The 22184-nt window shown below is 44.0% G+C and overlaps 1 protein-coding gene across 1 annotated transcript in view; it reads left to right on the forward strand.

Annotated features, from left to right (window-relative positions):
- The window catches only part of ARID5B (AT-rich interaction domain 5B), a 165511-nt gene that overhangs the window by 56504 nt on the left and 86823 nt on the right, over window positions 1-22184 (forward strand). The window contains exon 4 of the mRNA XM_039360041.1: window positions 21366-21596. Coding sequence (XP_039215975.1) covers window positions 21366-21596 — 231 coding nt within the window. The remainder of the gene's footprint in view (window positions 1-21365; window positions 21597-22184) is intronic.

Raw genomic sequence — 22184 nt, forward strand, 5'->3', positions numbered from 1 at the left:
GAAGTCCACAAGTCATAAAAGGGCCAAGTTTGAAGACCCCTGGTCTGAAGTGATGTTTGTCTTTGCTCCCAGGGCTCCATATGTTTCCCTGGGCTAGCTTTTGGACAGTCAGCCCTGCTGCTGGTTTCCCTCCATGTCCAATTCTTGCCCCAAAATGATTAGGAGATCAATGCATATGTGTCATAGCACACTTTAGCTTCCTGGGCCAAGACTTTCTGTTTCGTGTTATCTGAACAGCCCTCGCTCATTTCAATGCCCTTTCCTAGAGCAGCTCTGTTTCCTTCTGATGGAGGTAAGGAGAACCAATTTTTGCAAACAAATCCACCCTGCCTTCTTTCTAGGAAAAGAAGACGATTAATTTGCCTGAGAAAAATGGCTGATATAAAAACAGCTACAACCCCAGAACTTTATCTTGTGACTCTGAGAATGCCGTGTTCTGAGCAGGCATGTCTACATACTTGATCTGGCAGCAGATAGAGTAATCGTGCCAAATATTTAAAAGTAATCTAGGCAGCTGGAGTTTGGGGGGGGGGGTGGGTTGGGCACATACAGTGCATTGTTCCAAGTATCTGGCTGGGGAGGAAATTATTTAGAAAGCATTTTTTGCCCTTTATATCATTTAGCCTGATAAGACTCTTCACTTGGAGGAGTTGGCTGTTCACAGCCTGTATTTTCATAAATAATATCTACTATGGAGCCCTTGCTACAAAGAGCCAGATTCCTCATCTTTGACATGGGATACCTTTGTAAGAAGCCCTTGGAAGAATTTCATAGAGCAGATAATAGGAGTAGGAGTAATAATAATAATAATAATAGAACTGGAAGGAACCTTGGAGGTCATCTAGTCCAACTCCCTGCTCAGACATGAAACCCTATACCATTTCAGACAAATGGCTGTCTAGTCTTAAAAACTTCCATTGTTGGAGAATTTACAACTTTTGGAGGCAGGTTGTTCCACGGGTTAATTGTTCTGTTGTTGTTGTTAGTTGCGAAGTCATGTCCGACCCATCGCGAACCCATGGACAACGTTACTCCAGGTCTTCCTGTCCTCTACCATCTTCTGGAGTCCATTTAAGCTCACGCCTACTGCTTAGTTCTAGGTTGCTTCTCTCCTTGATTAGTTTCCATCCGTTGCTTCTTGTCCTGCCTTCAGGAGCTTTGGAAAATAGCTTGACTCCCTCTTTTTTGTGACAACCCCCGAGATGTCGAGTTACAAAGCATCGTCCTCCCTATATAACTTAGGATTTCTTGAAAGGAAGCATTTCCTGACATTGAGGCAATTATGATCCTTGTCCAGTTTACTTATCACCTTGAGAATTATCAACTCCAGGGGTCTCCTCCATCGCAGGGCATGGCTTTATGCCAGGTCAGAGAATAGCATTTCCTGGATTGGGGGCCCCCACGACCTCCTGGCGAGAGTTCCTGTCAAGTCGAAGGGGAAGGCATGGAATTTATGTATTTGTTTGTTTTTATTTATTCATCACATTTCTACACTGCCCTTCCCACCTAAGTGACTCTTAACATTTCTGCCCTCAGCTTGCTTTCAGGGGCTCAGGTAGAGAGTTTTGGGATGAAGCAATCAGAGCAAAGTTGTTGCAGATCCAAGAGGTCATTGTCCTTCACTTGTCAAGCGTGAGATCTAATTCTGTCAGGGTCAAGGCCACGGTCAGTTTTTTAGCTTTATAAATAATATTTAGTGAGTAGTGAATAACAGGATCAGAGTTCGTTTTGTGAATCCATCCACTGAATGGGCTCCTCTAACAGGTTGAATAATCACCACGATTCAGTCTGTCTTAGGAGGGAGATTTCCCTCTAAGTAGGGTCCCCACTAAAAAGCAGAGACATCACCCTGCCAGCAAAAGTACGTATAGTCAAGGTCATGGTTTTCTCAGTTGCAATGTATGGCTGTGAAAGTTGGACCATAAGAAAGGCTGAGCGTCAAAGAATTGAGGCCTTTGAACTATGGTGCTGGAGAAGACTCCTGCGAGTCCCCTGGACTGCAAGGCGATCAAACCGGTCAGTCCTAGAGGAGATCAACCCCAACTGCTCTTTAGAAGGCCAGATCCTGAAGGTGAAACTCAAGTACTTTGGCCACTTAATGAGAAGGAAGGACTCACTGGAGAAGAGTCTAATGCTGGGAAAGATGGAGGGCAATGAAAGAAGAAGGGGAAGACAGAGAATGAGGTGGCTGGATGGAGTCACTGAAGCAGGAGGTGTGAGCTTAAATGGTCTCCAGAAGATGGTAGAGGACAGGAAGGCCTGGAGGAACATCCATGGGGCTCGCAATGGGTTGGACACGACTTTGCAACTAACAACAACAACAAAGGTTCCCCGTGGGCTTTGCTAGACAAGTAGAGGGCCTAGTAAATTGCTCAGCAGGGGACATCATTCTTCAGGGAAGCAAAGGTGTTTTGTGCAATCACCTGGAAGGATGGGATGTCCGTGGAGGTAGAATGACCTTCCACTTATTCCTATTGCTGCTGCTTCCACAAAGGGGGGGAAGACTCCGTTGGGTCATTTTAAATGCCCTGGTTCCCCAAACTTTATTTCAATTGAACTAGTCCAATCTAGACAAAGGAAATGTTATTTTAGTGTAGATTAAATGTATGTCTGAGAAACAGAGAGATTATTGTGTCTGCTTCAGATGTAATTTCATGCCTAAGAATTTAACATTGTAGGAAAAGAGGTCTGGATTACATTAGACAAGGCCTGTTTTACTGTCAGTTTAATTAAATGGAAAATCTGGCAAGGAGAAGGGATGGCTTTATGGAAGCTCTGCTATTCTGCAGGTGGGAGTAGCGAAAACAGGAGAGTCCTCTGGTAGAGTGCCTCATTCAGATGTTTTCCAGAAATGAAAAGCGGTGATTCACCCTGGTTTACATGGTCTTGGGGATTTTAACCTGAGGTTGCTCCTTTAATCTACAGCAGTGTTTCCCAAACTTGACAATTTTAAGGCATGTAGACTTCAACTCCCAGAATTCCACAGCCAGCATTGATCTACAGAATGGTTTGACTCCCAAGTTTTATAAGTCTTGACCCCTGACAAGGAGATTATTATGAAACAAAGATTGACCCCCCCTCCAAAAACAAGAACATTGCTCCTCCCGAGAATGGACTTTTCCTTCATGGTCCAGGGTGAGTGTAAACTGCAAATTCACTGCAAATTTTGTTGTCAGGCTCATGAAAGCGAACCCTGTCCCGTAATCAAGAACGGTGATTTATCTGTTAAGTGAATTTGGCACCCATTCCTTTGGCTGTGGTATTTGAGAGAAGCTCTTCCAGTTAGTTCAGTGGAGACAAGCAGAGCAGGGGAGACAGGAGAGCCTCCATTTTTATTTTATTTTTTTTGGTCTCCCCTCCCTTTTGCCTTTCTTTATTGTTACACAACATCTCTTGTGCTTTTACGTTCTGCAGAATTTCCCCACCTGAGTGAAGGATGGGGATCGGCCGCACTTTCAGATCTTGCTCTTTGCTGCCTCTGACTCAGAAGAGGGACAGAAAGTGAATGCTTCTGTCTTTTAATAGCAGCCATTTTTTTATATAACACTAAATTACATCAAGCAATTTTAATCTTGTTTACAGAACGTGTGTGTGTGTGTGTGTGTGTGTGTGAGAGAGAGAGAGAGAGAGAGAGAGAGAGAGAGAGAGAGAGAGAGAGAGAGAGAGAGAGAGAGAGAGAGAGAGAGAGAGAGAGAGTGTTTTCAGCAAAACTAAAGAACTTGGAGGTGACCCAAAAAACAAGCATCTGGGCTGCTCCAGTTCCATTTCCTTAAAATTGAAACAAATTGATTCTACCCATATATACCACTCACTGATTATATGGATATCTTTCTGTGTATTAGCTAAGTGAACGCAATATCGTGAACATGGAAGTCAAGTAACTTGAGAACGAAAGCAGTGTTTTATTTTATTATTTTAACCCACACACCCCCGTTGCCTCTATGCAAGATTCCCTTCTCAAAGTTGCATTGGAAGCTGGGCCAATGAGGTGAAGCAGTGGGGCTTTGCCACTCCACCAAAGGGTCTGGTTATCCTGAGGGATTTGGTCGTTCCCGGTGGAACAGCCCAGTTGTGTTGTTGGCCACAATCAGTTCTGCAAATCTAGAAGGGCCGCAAAACCAAAGCTTCCCTTCTTCCCAACCACTGGATGGTCTGGTTTTACCTCTCCCTCCTCTGTCATCAGGTGCTTTCCTTTCACACTGCATGGAACGAGATCCTTATGCACGGATCGATTGATTTTACTTATTTCTTATTTCTCCACCTGATTTTAATAGTTTTCCTTTTCTGTCCTCTTAAAAATTGAACAAGCTCTGAGTCTGAGGTGGTAATTGAGCCGTACAATGCTGCTTACACGTCTGTCAGGGAGCAGGTCCGGTTGAATTAAATAGACGTTCCCTTGGAGTGATAATCAGCAAGCTGTGTCTATTACTTGTTTATATTCGCTCCAGTCCTAGAGAACTCTGAGCAGCTTATACAACAATAAAATATAGAGAACCATAAAAATCCAGAATGAAATACTGAAGAACTCTTCCCTCCCCCCATGGCGAACCACTTGGGGCCACAAAGGCTCACCCCCTTGATAGACAGAGACTCAAGGCCCAAGAGGGATAGGGTGAGACTTATCCTTGCGTATTGTGGAATAATTGGGGTGTTCACAAGCAGTTGGGCAGAGTGACCATTTGCATTGAGTTTGGGGATTGACTTCCTCTCTGTAGGCCATCTCCTCCAGAGGCAGCCCAGGACTCTGTCAATTTTTACTTTTTAGCCCTTCTTTGTGGTTAGGACCAAGGCTTTAAAACAAAGGTCTGCCATCTTTTCTACTGCAAAAGTCAGGGATGTTTCCGATCTCCCACATTTTTGCTGCTTCTCATCTTGGCCTGAAGAAGGTGGGCTTCATCCCGTTTCCTCCTTTCGTGGTCTCCAATAGATAGCCCTTGCACAAAAGAGATATAGTGTATCTACCTGAACAAAAATCTGAAAATGCCACATATCAAAGTAAATATATTTGGGGGGGGGGAGGGGAATGAAATTCTGGCTTGTGAAGATGATTTTCTCCAGCACTGGAGATGGAGAATCCACCAATGGGTTTAGATTGTGTTCCATTGGTGGATTCTCCATCTCCGTGCTGAGAAAAGGCGTTCAGGTAAGACAACGCCCCTTCTCCAGCACTGGAGATGGAGAATCCACCAATGGAACACAGTCTAAACCCATTGGTGGATTCCCCATCTCCATGCTGAGCAAAAGCGTTCAGGTAAGACAACGCCCCTTCTCCATCCTCGGAGCTCTATTGTCCAAGCATTCTCAAAGGTATATATAGTAGTGGCCAAAATTGTGGAAACCTTTTGGGAAAAGTGTACATTTGAGGTTTGATGGCTAATAACACCACTTTTGGGGGGGGGAGTAGTACCATAAAGTTATATATCAATGGAAAGATCATTTAATCAAGAATGTAATGCAACAAAGTTTGTTCAATTATCTGTACTGTATTCTGTGAAAAGTTATAGCCAAATAACCAGAAAAAGGAAGCACAACTTGCTTAGGTTGATCTCAGGTAGCTTTCCTTCATCCGATTGTAGCCAATGAGCGTGAGTGTTTAGAGAGCCAATCAGGTGTCATCTTATTTTGGCAATGAGCCAATCAGATCACAGTAGGATTCAGTGATTGATGTCCTGTATTGAAGCTGAGAGGAGGACATTGGTCAGTGTGTTATGTGATCGGTACCAAGTCGGTTGGTTTTTTTTGTGTTCTTTTATTGAGTGAGCTTGTAAAACGTAATAAAATTAAAGTCATGGTGCAAAGAGTTGACTGGTTGCCCAGAAAGCGATGTAAAACAGTATTATTAAGTGAACAAGGCTACAGTTATAAAGAAATTAGAAGAAAAATTGGTGGAAACTTAACCAAAGGTGGCATTTCTACTGTACACTTTTCCCAAAAGCTTTCCACAATTTTGGCCACTACTGTATAACAGCATACCAGCCCAAAATCCTTTTGAGATTTTTTTTTTAAATTGCAGAACTTTTCCAAGGCTGGTCAGAGGAGAACGTAGTTGGTGATGTTTGGACAGCAGGCAGTAGGAAATAGGCTAAGATGCTGGAGAAATTTCAGGATTGTGTTTCCCCCAGAATTTTTTTCGTATGACATAACAATCTTTTTATAGTGAAAAAGTTCTTTCAAACCACCTTTGAGCAGGTTCCAACTTTTCTTCTGAGAGCACCTTGGAGATGAGAGAGAAACCCACACAGTGTGGTTATCTTATCTTTTTTTTTTTTGAACAGCAGGAATGTTTTTTTATTCATGGCCTTAAAGTATTTTTTTCCCAAGTATTAAATGCTTTACCAAGAAAGGAGAAACAAGTTCTTAGCTAATAAAATGATTTAGTTCCTGGATAGGGAGATTTATTTATTTATTTATTTATGAGACTTATATACCGCTTTAAGTGTGAGCACTCTCTAAGCGGTGTACACCAGTAAGCAATGTATATATATATATATATATATTTACATTGCCCCCAACAATCTGGGTCCTCATTTTACCTACCCCAGAAGGATGGAAGGCTGAGTCAACCTTGAGCCGGTGAGATTTGAGGTACTTTGTTCAGCTAGCTTATTTTAATTGTTGTATCACTATTTCCTACTTCACAAAAGCAGCATTTTAGATACCTCAAACTGCAGAGCCAAGGAACATGAAAACAGAGATATGATCAATATATTCTTTCTGACTTGGTCCATTAGTTTTAAAGAAGCTGAATTAATACAGATCCTTTCCGCCACCATATTCTGTCCCCAAATTGGTTCGCTTCAGCTCAAAATAAGGTTCAGACTTGAATGGATAATTAAATAGAAAAAGATACATATGATAAGAATATAATGAATCAAGAGGAACCTGTCAAAACACCCGTCCCATATCGTGAAATACAGTGCAGTAAACATACAGTAAATTTAAATATTTCATTTTAAAGTAAGAGGAGCTCTTGAGGGCTGGATCATTTGTGGAGTAATTATTTTCACCAAAGATTCCCCAAATATTTGTACCCTTTTATTAACACTTTGACTGGATCTGTTCTTGAAATTGTATCACAATTACCAATTAAGACAGAATTTTAACAAGTATAAAATATTTTTTGCATGGATTTACTGACCTCAGTGGGGAACCACTGAGAAGGAACTACGATTTTATTCCAAAGCATACCCTGACGGTTCCCATTTATTAAGCCTTATAGTTTTTGAAATTGCTGTTCTGGTGTATCACCTAATAAAAAGATTTTCAGCCTCAACACACGGTAGGCTAAACCATTAGCAACTCTGCATACATTAGACCCCCCCCTCCCACTTCCAGTTTATTATGCCTGCGGAATAAACCTATGACAAGGGCTGAATTGTTGCTAGGCTGTCTGTATCATGAACATTCATTTTGATGGTTATCTGTTTATTAAATGTTTCTGATGTATTTCTGGAAAAGGAACAGGAGCGCTATTGCTCTGCATACATAAGCTCTGACCTTCTTTGGAAAAAAATTGCTTCTTTCAGATAACATGCTATAAAACATTTCTTTGTGCCTCTGTGTGTGTGTTTCAATTTCATGAGCCAGCCACTTCAATGTTTCACATAAGCATGATGAGGAACGACTGCTAAAAATAGGAACTCTGACGCCAGTTGGCTATTGTGATCTTAACGCATTGTTTGTAAAAGAGTTTATTTAGGTTAAATTTTGATCAGTCTTCCATCTTCCAGGACATTTTTTTTTAAAACAAAACAAAATCTCAATCTCTCTCTCTCTCTTTCTCTCTCTCTCTCTCTCTCTCTCTTTCTTTCTTTCTCCCCCCCCCCTTGCTCAGATTAAAAGTGCAGCTTTCAGATTTTTTTCTCCTAAAATAAATTTCAGGCATCCTCATTTATAGTCAGACTGCCCTGATTGCTTGCAGACCTACTGGAAATTTACATGCGCTTTTCTCCATTATAAAACACTGATCTGTTCATATCATTAGCTCCCTCGTGACTGCAGGCTGGGCGGGAGCCAAGGGCAGTCTAAATCTGTCGCTGTAAATTGTGAGTTGAAATAGCAGAAAGAGGTTTTGTAACTTTAAAAGTGTAAACAGTTTGGAAAAACGGAGTAATTTTAGCCTGTGATTGATTGCCTTGTGCTGCTACTTTAAATTAGCCAAGGGGCTCCAATGAAAATATATGCTTATTATACATATTTTTTTTTCTTTCAATTTTATTTTCTGCCAGAATAATAGCCTAATAGCCAGGGAGAAGCAGGCGTCTGAACAATGTATGCTTCTCCTAGGGCGACCTTTGGGAGAAAGAATAGTTTTATTGTGTGTCCGTTACGATGCCTGAAACAACATTCTGCAGTTATTAAATTGACTTGTTCTGTGTATAAATAAAAAGGCTGGGAATTCAAAACAGATGCATTGAACTGCATCATGTTATTGACTCAAAGCACAGCATCCTTTCCTCCTGATCCACAGTGAAGCTGCCCAGTGCTGGGTTTGATATCCTGGTGATGTCGATCTGGGGAGCAGAATGGCACCTTCACCCAATGGTACCCATTGTCCCCAGCCAAGGGGGTTTCTGTGCATTGACAGGGGGAGTGGGCAGTACCTAGAGCCCCCAGGCAATTCTAACTGTAATTTGCTGTTTCCCAAACTGAGTCTTGTGGCGTGTCAAACTTGGTTACCTTGAATGTATCACAGTCAAATCCACACATGCGTGTCAGGAGAAAGGTGTGTGTGTGCGTGTGTGTAGAGAGGGGCAGAGAGCCACACTCACACAGAGGCATAGAGCCATCTTGATGGGATGGGCAAAGGGAAAAAGAGAGGTGAAATTAAGAGTCAGAATTGTGTACAGATGGCAGACATGATCTAAAGAGGACATTTTTGATCTGAAGGTCTGGTTAACTTTGGAGGGCAGTGTGGAATGTAGTTGCATGGATGGGAACTAACCTTCAAAGAGCTCTTTTTTTTTTTTACGTGATGTTGATCATCTTCATGATTTTTTTTTAAACTGGGGAGATTCTAATGATTTGGACATTGATCTATGGGACACATACTCCATGCCCATAGCCAGGGGTAGGCAACCTTGGCTCTCTCTCTTTTTTTTTTTTTTAGTGTTTTTCGCTTCTTTTTATTTTTCATATTGCTAATATAATCTATTTTTACATCCACTATTGCATTGTAATCACCTATTATGACTTGTGGACTTCAACTCCCAGAATTCCTGAGTCAGCCATGCTGAGGGGAAAGGGAGAGGTTCCAAGCTGAGCCATGCCGGCTCAGGAATTCTGGGAGTTGAAGTCCACGAGTCATAAAAGAGCCAAGGTGGCCTACCCCTGGCCTAGGCCATTGTAGGGATCTCTACTGCCCTCCCTATAAGTCTTATGTAAGGCGGTCAAGAGAGGGTTTTTTCTTGTGTGGTGACTTTCATTGGGCCCTCTTACACATTTCAGTGGAGCTTTCTGATGGACTAAGTGTTTTGCTTCTGTCTTTGTAAAATCTGAAGCTTAATATGGTTGTTTGCTCCTTGGTCATTTTGTTTCCCATTGGCTGAACCCATGAAAGAGTCGCTTTCTGGGTTTGGAAGAGGGCCCAATGAAAGTCACACACAAGAAAAAAAAAACCTCTCTTGACTGCCTTACACAAGACTTATAGGGAGGGCAGCAGATTTGGAGACTTGATGGAAGGGCTTCAGATGCCCTTGGGGGGGGGGCTCAGGGCTATCCCCAAGGGGTCCCCAGAATGCGTCCGAACACCATTCATTTGTATCCCTTACGACAGAAAGAAGGGAATAGTGCATGTTTTAATGTTAATAATTACAGTTACATAAAATCAATAATTCACACTGATATTTTGTCAGATTTCGTTTCCGTTCTGCTCTGCCCATTTTCAGAGAATGGCTTCTGGCGCATAAATCAAAGGCCGAGTGCGTCTCTTGAACTCAAAAAATGAACGCACATTCCTGGATTACTGAGGCTGGATAGGGCTGCCATTTATTGAAGCAGAAGGTAGACATTTGAAAAGTCTGTAAAGAAGAAGAGGGCAGTCTTTAGTCCAACCCAGCCTAGGTGCAGAATTGGAAAGGAAGAGGTATACTAGGAGGGCTATTCTGGCACGCTGCCGCTTCTGAGATGCCAAGCCAAACAGTTGTCAGCCAGGAAGAGGGGAAAAAAAGGCCAATTAGAATAGGGGGGGCAGCCTTGGGGGCCAAACAGCACCCATTGGACTTGCTGTGGGGTCGGTGGAAAACCGATTTCGGAGCTTCAGCTGATGCGTGGGAACAAGACACCGCCAGCCTGTAATTATTCCTTTAAAAGAGAGTTATTTGATAAGTGGGTAGAGAAAGTTTATCTGCAAAAAGTGTTTTCAGCAGAGATTATCTTTTCCTTGCTGGCTTTCATCTCCTCTCCTTCTCTCCCTAACGATTCTTTTATAGGCCTCCAAAACAGTTATTAAAATGTTGCGGAACAAATAAGGTAATGTTGGAGCTTATTAAAAATTGGTTCTTTTGTTCCTATCTGGCAGCTGACAAATTGCCTTGCGCTGCGTCTTACCTGCTCCATTGTGCGAGGTTAGCCCAGAAAATGGCTGCAAATAAATTGTTATTGAATGCTGTTGAAAATTAAGCCTAACGCTCTTCTCCGTTAAGGCTCCCCATTCAAGGCTTTCTTTGCCTGCCTCTCTCGGTGTGTTGTTTTACACTTGTCTCTTGCATTATGTTGGGCACACAAGGAAATATTAACAAGAAAAGAAACGCCCGGGCAGCCAGTGCCCAGATTCTATTATCTGGCTGTCAGATGCCCACATGAGACAGCTCTAATTTTGATTCGTATTGACGGTGCTTTCCCTAACTATCAGTATGGAGGGCTGCTGCTGGAATGTGTGGCATGTATGTATCTATGTATGTATGTATATGTGTGTGTGTATATATGTATATGTATATATGTCTATGTATATATGTGTATATATATATGTGTGTGTGTGTGTGTGTATATGTGTGTGTGTATATACGTATGTGCATGTATATATGTATATATATATATGTATATATGTGTGTGTATATATATGTGTATATGTATATACATGTATATGTATATATGTATATGTATGTATGAATAAAAGAATAAAATACGATCACCGGGAGGGTTGAAGTAAGAATACTTTACTAAAAATATACTTATACTAAAAAGTTGCCAAGCTTTCACTGGGGGATGTATGTATGTATATATGTATATGTGTGTATATATATGTGTATGTGTGTGTGTGTGTGTACACACACACACACACACACACACATTTGTATATGTGTATGTGTGTGTGTGTCTGAATACAATGCGATCTCTACTCCTACCTATCGGGGTATTTCTACATGGCTGCTTCCAGGCAAGTCTGTAGCTACTTTCCATTGCTTTCCTCAAAAAGTTTTCTCTCCTCCCCCCCCCCCCATATACACACCATCTACTCCACAGCCCTGGGATTTCCTAATAAGCAAGGTCTGGGGCATAGTGAAAAGACACCTCCTCATTAGCCACAGAAGTGCCTAGGGATCTTGGACCTGTTGGTTCCACCTAATCCAGGGGTAGGCCACCTTGGCTCTTTTATGACTCGTGGACTTCAACTCCCAGAATTCCTGAGCCAGCATGGCTCAGCATGGAAACCTCTCCCTTTCCCCTCAGCATGGCTGGCTCAGGAATTCTGGGAGTTGAAGTCCACGAGTCATAAAAGAGCCAAGGTGGCCTATTCCTGATCTAATCTATGGGCTGATATTTGGGGGGGAGGAATTCTGGGAGTTGAGGTTCACGAGTCATGAAAGAGCCTACCCCTGGACTAAAGGAACCGTTGTGTGATCAAAGGTCTCATGTTTTCACTATGATCCATTTAGTGACGGTATTTCTCCGGGTCAGTGATTTGAAACCATCGCCACCATCTTGTGGCATGGGGATTGACCTGGAATGTTCTCCTGCAAGGGAAGAAGAGACCAAGTCAGCCTGGCCTCTCTAGGTCCCAGCAGATTGGGGGCTCTGGGGGAACCCCTTGTGTTTTTTGAAAACTCCTAAAAGTGGGGCTAGCCAGGACTGCCTCAAGAAGGGAGTTTACATATTTTTAGCAGGTCTGTTTTTTTTTTTTACCAAGCCAGATTTTGAGGTTGGATCAGAGTCTGACCTGGTCTGCTCAGCCAGGGTCTGACTGGGAACCTTCCAGTGGCAAACTGGGACCAGCTACTCCCTCACCTGCTCTACCTGGAGAGGAGAACAAACATCTCCTCAGCAAAAGGGTGTCCTCTGGTCCAAGGTATCTGACCCAAATGCAGAGGAAAGATGACGTGCTGGGCTGCTGCTCTTGTTTCAGTGCGCATAAATATCCATGTGAAATTCACCCAACTGACAATATACCAAAAATAAGCCTCTCTCTGATCAGCAGAAGCCATTTTTCCATGAGGGATATTTCTCTTTGATTCCCGGGACTTTCAAGCGTCGAGGTGCTCCATAAAACACGGGAGATATTTTCCCTTTAAAAAGCTCCCTCCGCAAAGCAGACTCCCGTGGTGTGGATAATTCATAAAAATTTGTTCAAACCTCGACAAAACAAAAAAAAAAACAAAAACTGGAGGTTCACCTATTGGGATTAGTTAATGATTTGATTTGCATTTCCTTAATGTGGTAAGTCAGCCATTAATATTTTAAAAGCCTTGCCGTTAATTAGATGCTGAGACTGTGCAAGAAAAAGTGGAGGGAGCAGAGAAAGGAAATGGTTGGAGTCATCGATACGAAAGGCTCCCTGTCTGACGTGGAGACCACAAGGTGACCCTTCTGCGGCCAGTTAACAACCTGGAGACACTTTCACTGGTGTGGAGAAGGAGAGGGAGCAGCAACTGCCCTTCGGTCCATTGGGAGAGGAATCTGTGGTGCTTGGGGACAGTTGTATTTCTGGGGCCACCCCTTCCACCTCAGGGTCAAGCAAAATTGTTTGCTGAGAAACTTCAAGGAATATTTGGCTAATTGAACAACAGCAACAAAATTGGACACATGGCTTGGCCTTGTTTGTAACTTTTTAATGCAGAGTGAGTGTAGGGTGTCTCATTAAATCCACTTCCTCAAGATTTTTACATAAGGGGAGTGGTTGCAAACCATATTAGCTGCTAGAACTATCTTTCATTAGCAACCAGATTTTGTGCACTCGTTGCCTTAATTGTACGCTACGAATTTACAGTTGATGCCAATTGATTTATTAGTACATGTTTAAGCACCTTCACGTGACTATTTCCTTTGTTGCACCGGTTGTGCGCTCCCTGTGATCCTGGATGCTAATGAAGGTTTTATGGCCTGAAATGCTGCTTCTCACTTGGGTTTTCTGGTTACTGGAAATTCAAGGGCCCCTCGGTATGCCTTCGGACATTTCTCTAAGCCAGCGGTTCTCAACCTTTGTGTGACGGCGACCCCCATCACACGGACGCGCTGCACATGCGCGGCGGTGCCCCCATGCGCAGCGCGCATGCGCAGCGGCGCCCCCTGAGGGGGAAAAATGGCGGATCGCGTTGTTTGGCGACCCCCGTAAAATGGTCGTTCAACCCCAAATGGGGTCGCGACCCATAGGTTGAGAACCGCTGCTCTAAGCACTTCTTGAACCCAGTTTCTCTAGCCACCTTTACAAAGCAAATTCTGAACGGCTTACACTGCCAGATTCTTCAACCTTTTCAAAGTTTCCCATAGAACTGCCTGGCACTTTGCTGTGGGGGGGGGGAACCGAAGGAGCTGTGGACCACAAGGAAAACTGCTGCCCCATTCCCGCATATCCCCAAGGCCTCCCCCTCCTTCCAAGGCAGAAGAAGGCTAACCTGTTGGTCGCTGATGCCCCCAGCCAGCCCTAACATGGCAGCAGGCATCTTGAGTTGCTCATCCATCCTTCCTTTGCTGCCCAGCGTCATTAAGAGGTTCCGGATATTGGCCTCAGTTTCACAGCAACCAATTGGTGCTCGGCCATCAGGCTTTGCTGCTAGCCAGTTGGACACAGGAGCCCTAGAGAGCAGGAAAGGGAACAGGGATATGCATCCATGATCATTATGTTACCGCGGTCACGGTGGCATCAGTGGCAACACAGTGGTGCTAAAACAACCACTACTTTGCCATATTTCAATCCTGCATGAGTAATGGGTTCTGCATTTCGGACCGTTCTTTCAATCCTGCATGAGTAATGGGTTGTGCATTTTGGACCGTTTTTACGTTAGCCCGTTTGAGGTAGATTGATTCAGGAAGTGTTGCCCTGTAAGGTACAGTTTCATAGAAGGAGAAGGAGAAGAAGAAGAAGGAGGAGAAGAAGAAGAAGAAGAAGGAGGAGGAGGAGGAGGAGGAGGAGGAGGAGGAGGAGGAGGAGGAGGAAGAGGGGAGGAGGAGGAGGAGGAGAAGAAGAAGAAGAGGAGGAGGAGAAGGAGAAGGAGAAGAAGAGGAGGAGGAGGAGAAGGAGAAGGAGAAGAAGAAGGAGGAGGAGGAGGAGAAGAAGAAGAAGAAGAGGAGGAGGAGAAGGAGAAGGAGAAGAAGAGGAGGAGAAGAAGAAGAAGAAGAGGAAGAAGAGGAAGAGGAGGAAGAGGGTTTCCTGTATCTGGAGTCAGAATAAAACCCTCACCTAGCCTGCTTTAATCACAGTTCTGCTAGTGCAGTAAGCAATGACTTGTAAACAGGCAGCATCAACCAGAGTCTAGGCCAGGGGTAGGCAAGCTTGGCTCTTTTATGACTCGTGGACTTCAACTTCCAAAATTCCTGAGCCAGCATGGCTCAGCTTGGAAACCTCTCCCTTTCCCCTCAGCATGGCTGGCTCAGGAATTCTGGGAGTTGAAGTCCACGAGTCATAAAAGAGCCAAGCTTGCCTACCCCTGGCCTAGGCAGTTCCAAATGGGATGCCTAAAAGAGGCTGGTGAGACAAGGATGAAGGGAAGCTGAGGCTCATGAGGGATGAGAGTTGTTGGTATTGGAAGGAAGGGAAGACAGAGCTCCATGTGAGTGATTGTGCATCAGACTGAGACTAGATGATTATCCAAGGACAAGGTATGGAAGAAGAAGGACTATCCAGAGAGGAAAGCTGGTCATCTTCTAAGGGAGTTTGACCTTGTTTTCTGCTATCAACAGAAACATCTTTGAGCGTTTTCATTCCTCTTTATAGACTCACTTTCTCAATATTTTGTTGGCCGTTTACAATCCACTTCTGTTGATTTCTGGCTAAATAAATATCAAATTGTCAAGGGTGTGGTTTCAGGAGGTAATTTAAGAACCTATGATTTTCAAAATAACCACAGCAGCGCAATAGCAACACAAAAGTGATAATGCTGTGTTTTGCTTTGCTTTGCTTTGCTGTTAGAAAATAATTGACGAAGTCATTCCTTTGCATTTTACATAGTCTCTTTCCATTTTCCTTCTGTTTTAGCCCGTCTTTCTCTCCTTTCCTCCCTTCATCTTTTCCTTGCCCCTTTCCTAAAAAAGAAACAGGTGTTTTTCTTTTGAATATTTTCCATTTGTCTTGATTTGTTTAACCACCAACAATAGTTGGAGCAGAAGGGGGAAGATACAGCTATCCTCTCGTCCAGGTGTTTAGCTGCATGTTTAGCTACAAGTATTTATTCCTCTCCTGAATGCATACATTTGTGCTAATGTAAGTGCCTTGGGAGAGCGTTCAGGTAGAATAAATATGCAAAGCTGAAATCAGTGGACTGATAAAGCTGATATGCAATTTTAGAATGTTAAGCATTGGTAACCAATTCAGACACTTAGATTTAGACACATTTTCTTTCTGCAAATGTCTTACTGTATAATGTCATATAATTAGAACAGGAAATCATTGAGTAAGTGAGGAATGAATAAGAGTACTTAGGCTGAAAGGAAAATTACCTTCTGAAAAATTATATTCACACTCCCCCCCCCCCATTCTTGCTTCACACGATAATGTTGGTAGTGATAAAAACAGATGTAAATTTTCTTATCTGTAGTACATTGTTCTGCTAGGTTCTTCACAAGCTTACATCGCCCCCCTTTTTTTAAAAAAAAACTCATTTTCAAAAAAAAAATGAATGCACAGAATTTACGAAGTGCCTAATTAGAAGCTGGAATTGTGTCTTGCAGCAGAATAACAACGACATTGAGACATCAACGTAATTATTGGTATCTCTAAAAGCTGGAGCCCTGCCAAGTATTGGAAGCTGTTCTAGTTTGGTTGCTAGCATGTGATCAGGCCAGAGCAAAGTTTAGAGAAAGGCATAGTAAAACATCAAAAGATTATGCAAACCTCCTCTAGAATGGAGCTGCTTTAGATCAGTCTTAGATTGGATATTCTTCAGATCTGCACTGCGCAGAACTAGTTAATATTAAGCCTCTGATGAAGCAGCTAGGTAAACAACGTCTCTCTCTCTATAAGTGGTGGAGTTGAGGGGTGATGCCCCACCAGCAGACAGAAGAGATTCCCAGAAGCACAAAAGTAGGGGGAGATGCCCTCATGAATTCTTCCTTTCCATCAACTTCTTTCCAAGATGTCCCAACAGGAGTTTCTTGCAGGCCCACCTGTTTGAGAACTTCTGTGTGTTGGTCCTCCTTAGAGAGAAGAACATACCATAAATCAGCAGTTCTCAACCTGTGGGTCAGGACCCCATTTGGGGTCGAACGACCATTTCACGGGGGTCACCAAACAACACAGTCCGCCATTTCTTTCCCCTTTTCCTTAGCTGTGCTACTCCCTTTTATTCTATTGGCTTTTGAAAGCCAATAGAATAGACTCTCTTGAATAGAGTCTAATTCTATTGGCTTTCAAAAGCCAATAGGAATTGTCCAGGCTGTCTCTGCCCTGCTTAGCCTGCCAAAAATCCCATTCTGCAAACGGTGCTGCAAGTTGTCTGCAGCGAAGGCGAGCTGTCTGGAAGCTTCCACCCTTCCCTGCTGAGCAACTACTAAAAATGTAAGTAAAAGAGGGCCAGGGGTGGGAGGTGGGAGGCCGGCGGGCGCAGGGAGGGTTGCTGGCGCGCATGGGGCCCGGCGGGTGCCTTACCTCCCTTGGGCTGGGCCAGCTGGTGGCCCAGCCGGTGGTCGGCCTGCGCCGTCTCTGCCGCTTGCCAGCTATGCCTCGGCCGGCGCAGGGGGCAGCACCACGCATGCGCAGCACTCCCGGGCAGGGAAAGTCCTCGACTTACGACCGGTTGGGTAGTCGACTTACGACCGGTTGGGGGGTCGCGGCATTAAAAAGGTTGAGAATCACTGCCATAAATGAAAACAACAAACACACGCCCAGGCCCCCAAAAGCATGATAAGAAAGCAAGAAAAGGGAGATGATGTTTCCAAAATAGTTCTTCTAATCCTGATTTGGAATCAGTTAAACAAAAAAGTGTTTCTCCTGGCATTGGAATGCATCGGGACTAATACGATTAAGAGAACTAAAAGGCGAAATTCTTGGCAGATTTCTGCATCTGGGTAATTAGGTACAGGAAGGGACATGCATAGTTTTCCATCCAGCTCTACAAAGTCCCAGGGCAAAGGTTGTTGTTTTTTTTGCACGTGTTTTTGAAAAAAGGGGAAAGCCCGTTGATGTTAAAACTGGATTTGATGGTTAGCAATAATCATTGGAGTGTGGTGTTTCTGAACCCCAGCAGGACAAGCCCCCTTTATGTCTTCTCCATTTCAAAATCCATTTGATCTTGAAAGTCAGTTTGAGCCTTAATGGTAAGAGTTGGACTTCGATCTGAAAATTCACTTTCTGCTTCCACAGGCGACTGGTGTAAACCATTGTTTTAACAAAATCAAGAAAAGGTGGTTTGTCCACATAGCCAGGTTACCGAGCATCAGAGAGGGAGCCACAAAAAGCCTCTTTTCAGTTTTCTTCTGGATTATTTGGACTAGAAAGAAAATTCAAAGAGCTCGACGCTCCTGCTCTTTAAAATGGTCCCATCAAAAGGTCCAGTTGGGTTACTTGCCAGCTCCGGTTCCAGGACGTATAGAGGTTTTAGCTCTGTCCTGTCCCAGTGTCCTTCATGGTTCTAAGGGCAGGGGTAGGCAACCTTGGCTCTTTTATGACTCGTGGACTTCAACTCCCAGAATTCCTGAGCCAGCCACGCTTAGGGGAAAGGGAGAGGTTTCCGAGCTGAGGTATGCTGGCTCAGGAATTCTGGGAGTTGAAGTCCATGAGTCAGAAAAGAGCCAAGGTTGCCTACCCCTGGCCTAGATGATAGGAAACTTGGCTCTTTTGTGACTCGTGGACTTCAACTCCCAGAATTCCTGAGCCAGCATGGCTCAGCATGGAAACCTCTCTCTTTTCCCTCAGCATGGCTGGCTCAGGAATTCTGGGAGTTGAAGTCCACGCCTCATAAAAGAGCAAAGGTGGCCTACCCCTATTCTAGGGTCATCTAGTCCATTGTGAAATGACCATGCCTATTTTGGGCACTTAATAAATGACTGTTTAAGAAGTAAAGAAGGGGTGATGATGGGAAACCCCCCCCCCAAAAAGGCTTATTACGCCATTCAAAGAGAACCAGTTTGCTGTAGTCCTGATGGCGTCAGGCTAGAAACCAGAGTTGTAGTTCTACTTTAGGAACAAAGCTAGCTGGGTGACCCTGGGTGGCCAGTCACTCTCGGCCCTGAAGAAGAAAGAAATGTCAAACCACTTCTGAAAAACCTTGCCAAGAGAACTTGTCCAGGCAATCAAAAATGATTATATGAGGGGGGAAAAAACACCATTTAAAACATCCCCCAAATGGATGATGGGGTGGCCCATGTTCCCTCACCAGATTTTAGCAGGAGCCCCCCCCCCCAGCAAGGGGTCAGAGTTGTGTGGGTTGGCGGGAAGAGAGAGCAAACCGATCCCAGGAATTGATCCCTGATGCGTGGAGATCGGGGCTTCTGAGAAGACCTGGCAGGATGGCAGGGCTCCTTTCTAAGCCCAACTGCCCAGCCAGATGAGGGGTGTGTGTGTGTGTGTGTGTGTGTGTGTGTGTGTGCTAATCCAATGATTGCACCCCAGGGAGACAACCGACTGGGCACCTCTCTTTCCACAGAGAAAATGAGAATTGTGCTCAAGGCCCAAAGCAGATTATCTCCAAATGCTTCATTTTGACACAGGGCTATAATTTTAAACATATAACCATAGTAACATTTACTAAGTTCTGTTCAAAGGAATCAAAGGCTTTTTCTCCTCCCTGTTTCAGTGGGGAGAGATAGAGAGAATTTGGGGGAGGGCGGGATTTTCTCGTTCGGTGTGATGGAAATAATATATTTGTTCCAAGAATCGTTTGTTTGTCTTTGCTTAAACAAATGGAAATGCTTTGTTTCCCCCCCTCCCCCTCTTTGTCTTTCGGTTGGACTTTTTGCAAAAAGGTATGCGGGATGGGGAGGGGAGTTAATGCCCATGCCGCCCTCTTATTGAACTCATATTGCTATTTTTTCTTCTTTTGGTTATTGCTTTTGCAGCTTTGAGTTAAAATCTAGTAAATGTAAAGAGAGTAGAAGATCGGGGTAAAAAAATATAACCTTAGTGATGAGTTGGCTTTAAAATATCCCTTTAAAATAATCCTGAATAGTATTACAGACATTTTAGTAATGTGATTTAATGTGAATACGCTGTTTATAAAATGGTTACAAGGCAGGGAGGGAGGGAGGGAGACAGACAGACCTAGGCAAAAGCAAACCAACAATTCTCAAGCAATAGCAAAACAGTGATAGGATTCACACCTCACACAGTGTCTACCTGGATTCAGTGTATAAATGGGGCATGGCATCCTCCCCTCGGTATCACTACAGGATCCAACATCAAACTGTAGATCACATCATGACTGTCTGTAAGCTGAGGGCATACACGGGTCCAGTATCTGATTTTTTTTTTAATATAAACAATGCTGCGCTTCAATGGTTAGATGACCTAGACGCGTGGACTTCAACTCCCAGAATTCCTGAGCCAGCATGGCTCAACTTGGAAACCTCTCCCTTTCCCCTCAGCATGGCTGGCTTAGGAATTCTGGGAGTTGAAGTCCACGAGTCATAAAAGAGCCAAGGTTGCCTACCCCTGGTCTAGACATTGAACCTAGATCTTTTTAACATTTGTATTTTATTGTGCTTTACTAATCTAGATGAAATGCTAATATATATTGCTAGTCCATGTACAATTTGCCATATGCTAAATAAATAAAACTGACACATATATGTAAATGCAGCTTGAGTACATCCTGGTATATTGGGAAAATGTGGTCTGAAATCTATGATATTACGGCTTCGTTTGGGGTGTGATGTACCAGCTTGTTACGAGGGTCAGGACAGGATTCAGCAACGCCCTTCCCTATATATATAAGCAGTTTCTGTTCACAGGATGGAGAAAATCTTCATACTCACAGTTCTGATCTCTAAAATGATGGATGTCTTTTTCAGATTGGCTGGAGCTTAGCCACATATAAAAGGTTTAATTTGCACACAAGAATTCTATAGAAATTCAAACTCAGCTTTCTCTGGGATTTAGCCAGTATGGCAAATTCAGATTAATAATTAAATTACCATTATTATTAAAACGTAGTATTATCATTTCATATCCACATTCAAAGAACCCTGTTATTATTAAGAGGTTGCTTATGCATTATTTATCTATTTATTCTATTTATCGTTAAAGAGAGCGGTTTACAGCAATCCCCCCCAAAAAATAAACAATTAAAATGCTCTTAGTAAGCAGCAGAATTGTTGTTGTTGTTAGTTGCGAAGTCGTATCTGACCCATCACGACCCCATGGACAACGTTCCTCCAGGCCTTCCTGTCCTCTACCATCTTCTGGAGTCCATTTAAGCTCACACCTCCTGCTTCAGTGACTCCATCCAGCCACCTCATTCTCTGTCGTCCCCTTCTTCTATTGCCCTCGATCTTTCCCAGCATCAGGCTCTTCTCCAGTGAGTCCTTCCTTCTCATTAGGTGGCCAAAGTACTTGAGTTTCAACTTCAGGATCTGGCCTTCTAAAGAGCAGTCCGGGTTGATCTCCTCTAGGACTGACCGGTTTGAACGCCTTGCAATCCAAGGGACTCGCAGGAGTCTTCTCCAGCACCATAGTTCAAAGGCCTCAATTCTTTGGCGCTCAGCCTTTCTTATGGTCCAACTTTCACAGCCATACATTGCAGCTGGGAAAACCGTGGCCTTGGCTATACACACTTTTGTTGGCAGGGTGATGTCTCTGCTTTTCAAAATTTCAAAAATGGTAAAATTGGTTTGTCACCAAATGCTTAAAGGACTTCTTCCTTTTCTGTATGTAAAACCGAAACTTTTATTCCAATTTTTACGAGGAAGCAGCTGATGGTTGGTTGGTTGGATGGATGGATGGATGGATTGGTTCTCTGTCTGGGGACTCAGTAACTCTCTGCTCCCTTTTTCTTTCTCAGGTGAGGAGGAGGAAGACGTCAATGTGCTGATCCTCAGCTACCCCCAGTATTGCCGGTATCGCTCCATGCGGAAACGGATCCAGGGCAAACTGTCCTCGGTGCAAGCAGACCAGTTCGTCTTAGCCCTGGGAGGCGTTGCAGCCATCGGTCAACGGTCCCAAATCCTCTACTGTCGCGACACGTTTGATCACCCCACACTTGTCGAAAATGAGAGCGTATGTGATGAATTTGGTAAGTCCCGTCACCTTTCTTTCTGTCTCAGGTTAAAAGGGTTGTCTGCAACCGCTCCCCATTTTGCAAGTGCGATTTCGTCACAATGCTGTCAAAAAGCATCACTTTACTGAGAAGCCAAGGAGGTGCCCAGAACTAATAGTCTTTATAGTTTAGTATCGGCATCACCGGCAAAAGGCTCTTAGAAAAGCAGCATGTTTGTTGATGGATGTAGATCAGGGCTTTTCAACCAGTGGTACGGGTACCACCTGTGGTACATTGGCACCTGGCAGGTGGTACGCGACCATCCTAGAAAAGTGGTAGCGGGAGAGGGGAAGGAGCTGAACCGGTGGCAGCACCGCACAAGCCTGAGCGAGAGATGGCTGGAGCTGCAGGGCTGTCAGGGCTCAGCAAAAGCGCCAGGATCAGTGTCGCTTTCCAGCTGATTGGAGCTTCTTCGGGACTGTCAGGGCTCAGCGGAAGCGCCAGGATCAGCGCCAGGCTCCAGCTGGAGCTCGGCACTGATCCTGGCGCTTCTGCTGAGCCCAGAAGAAGCGCCGATCAACTGGAATGTTGCAGCCTCTCCAGGGTCTTGTGATTTACATTCAG

The sequence above is a fragment of the Crotalus tigris genome, unplaced genomic scaffold (assembly GCF_016545835.1).
Source record: "Crotalus tigris isolate CLP2741 ecotype Arizona unplaced genomic scaffold, ASM1654583v1 scf7180000019147.1630427, whole genome shotgun sequence".
In the NCBI taxonomy this organism is placed as follows: domain Eukaryota; kingdom Metazoa; phylum Chordata; class Lepidosauria; order Squamata; family Viperidae; genus Crotalus; species Crotalus tigris.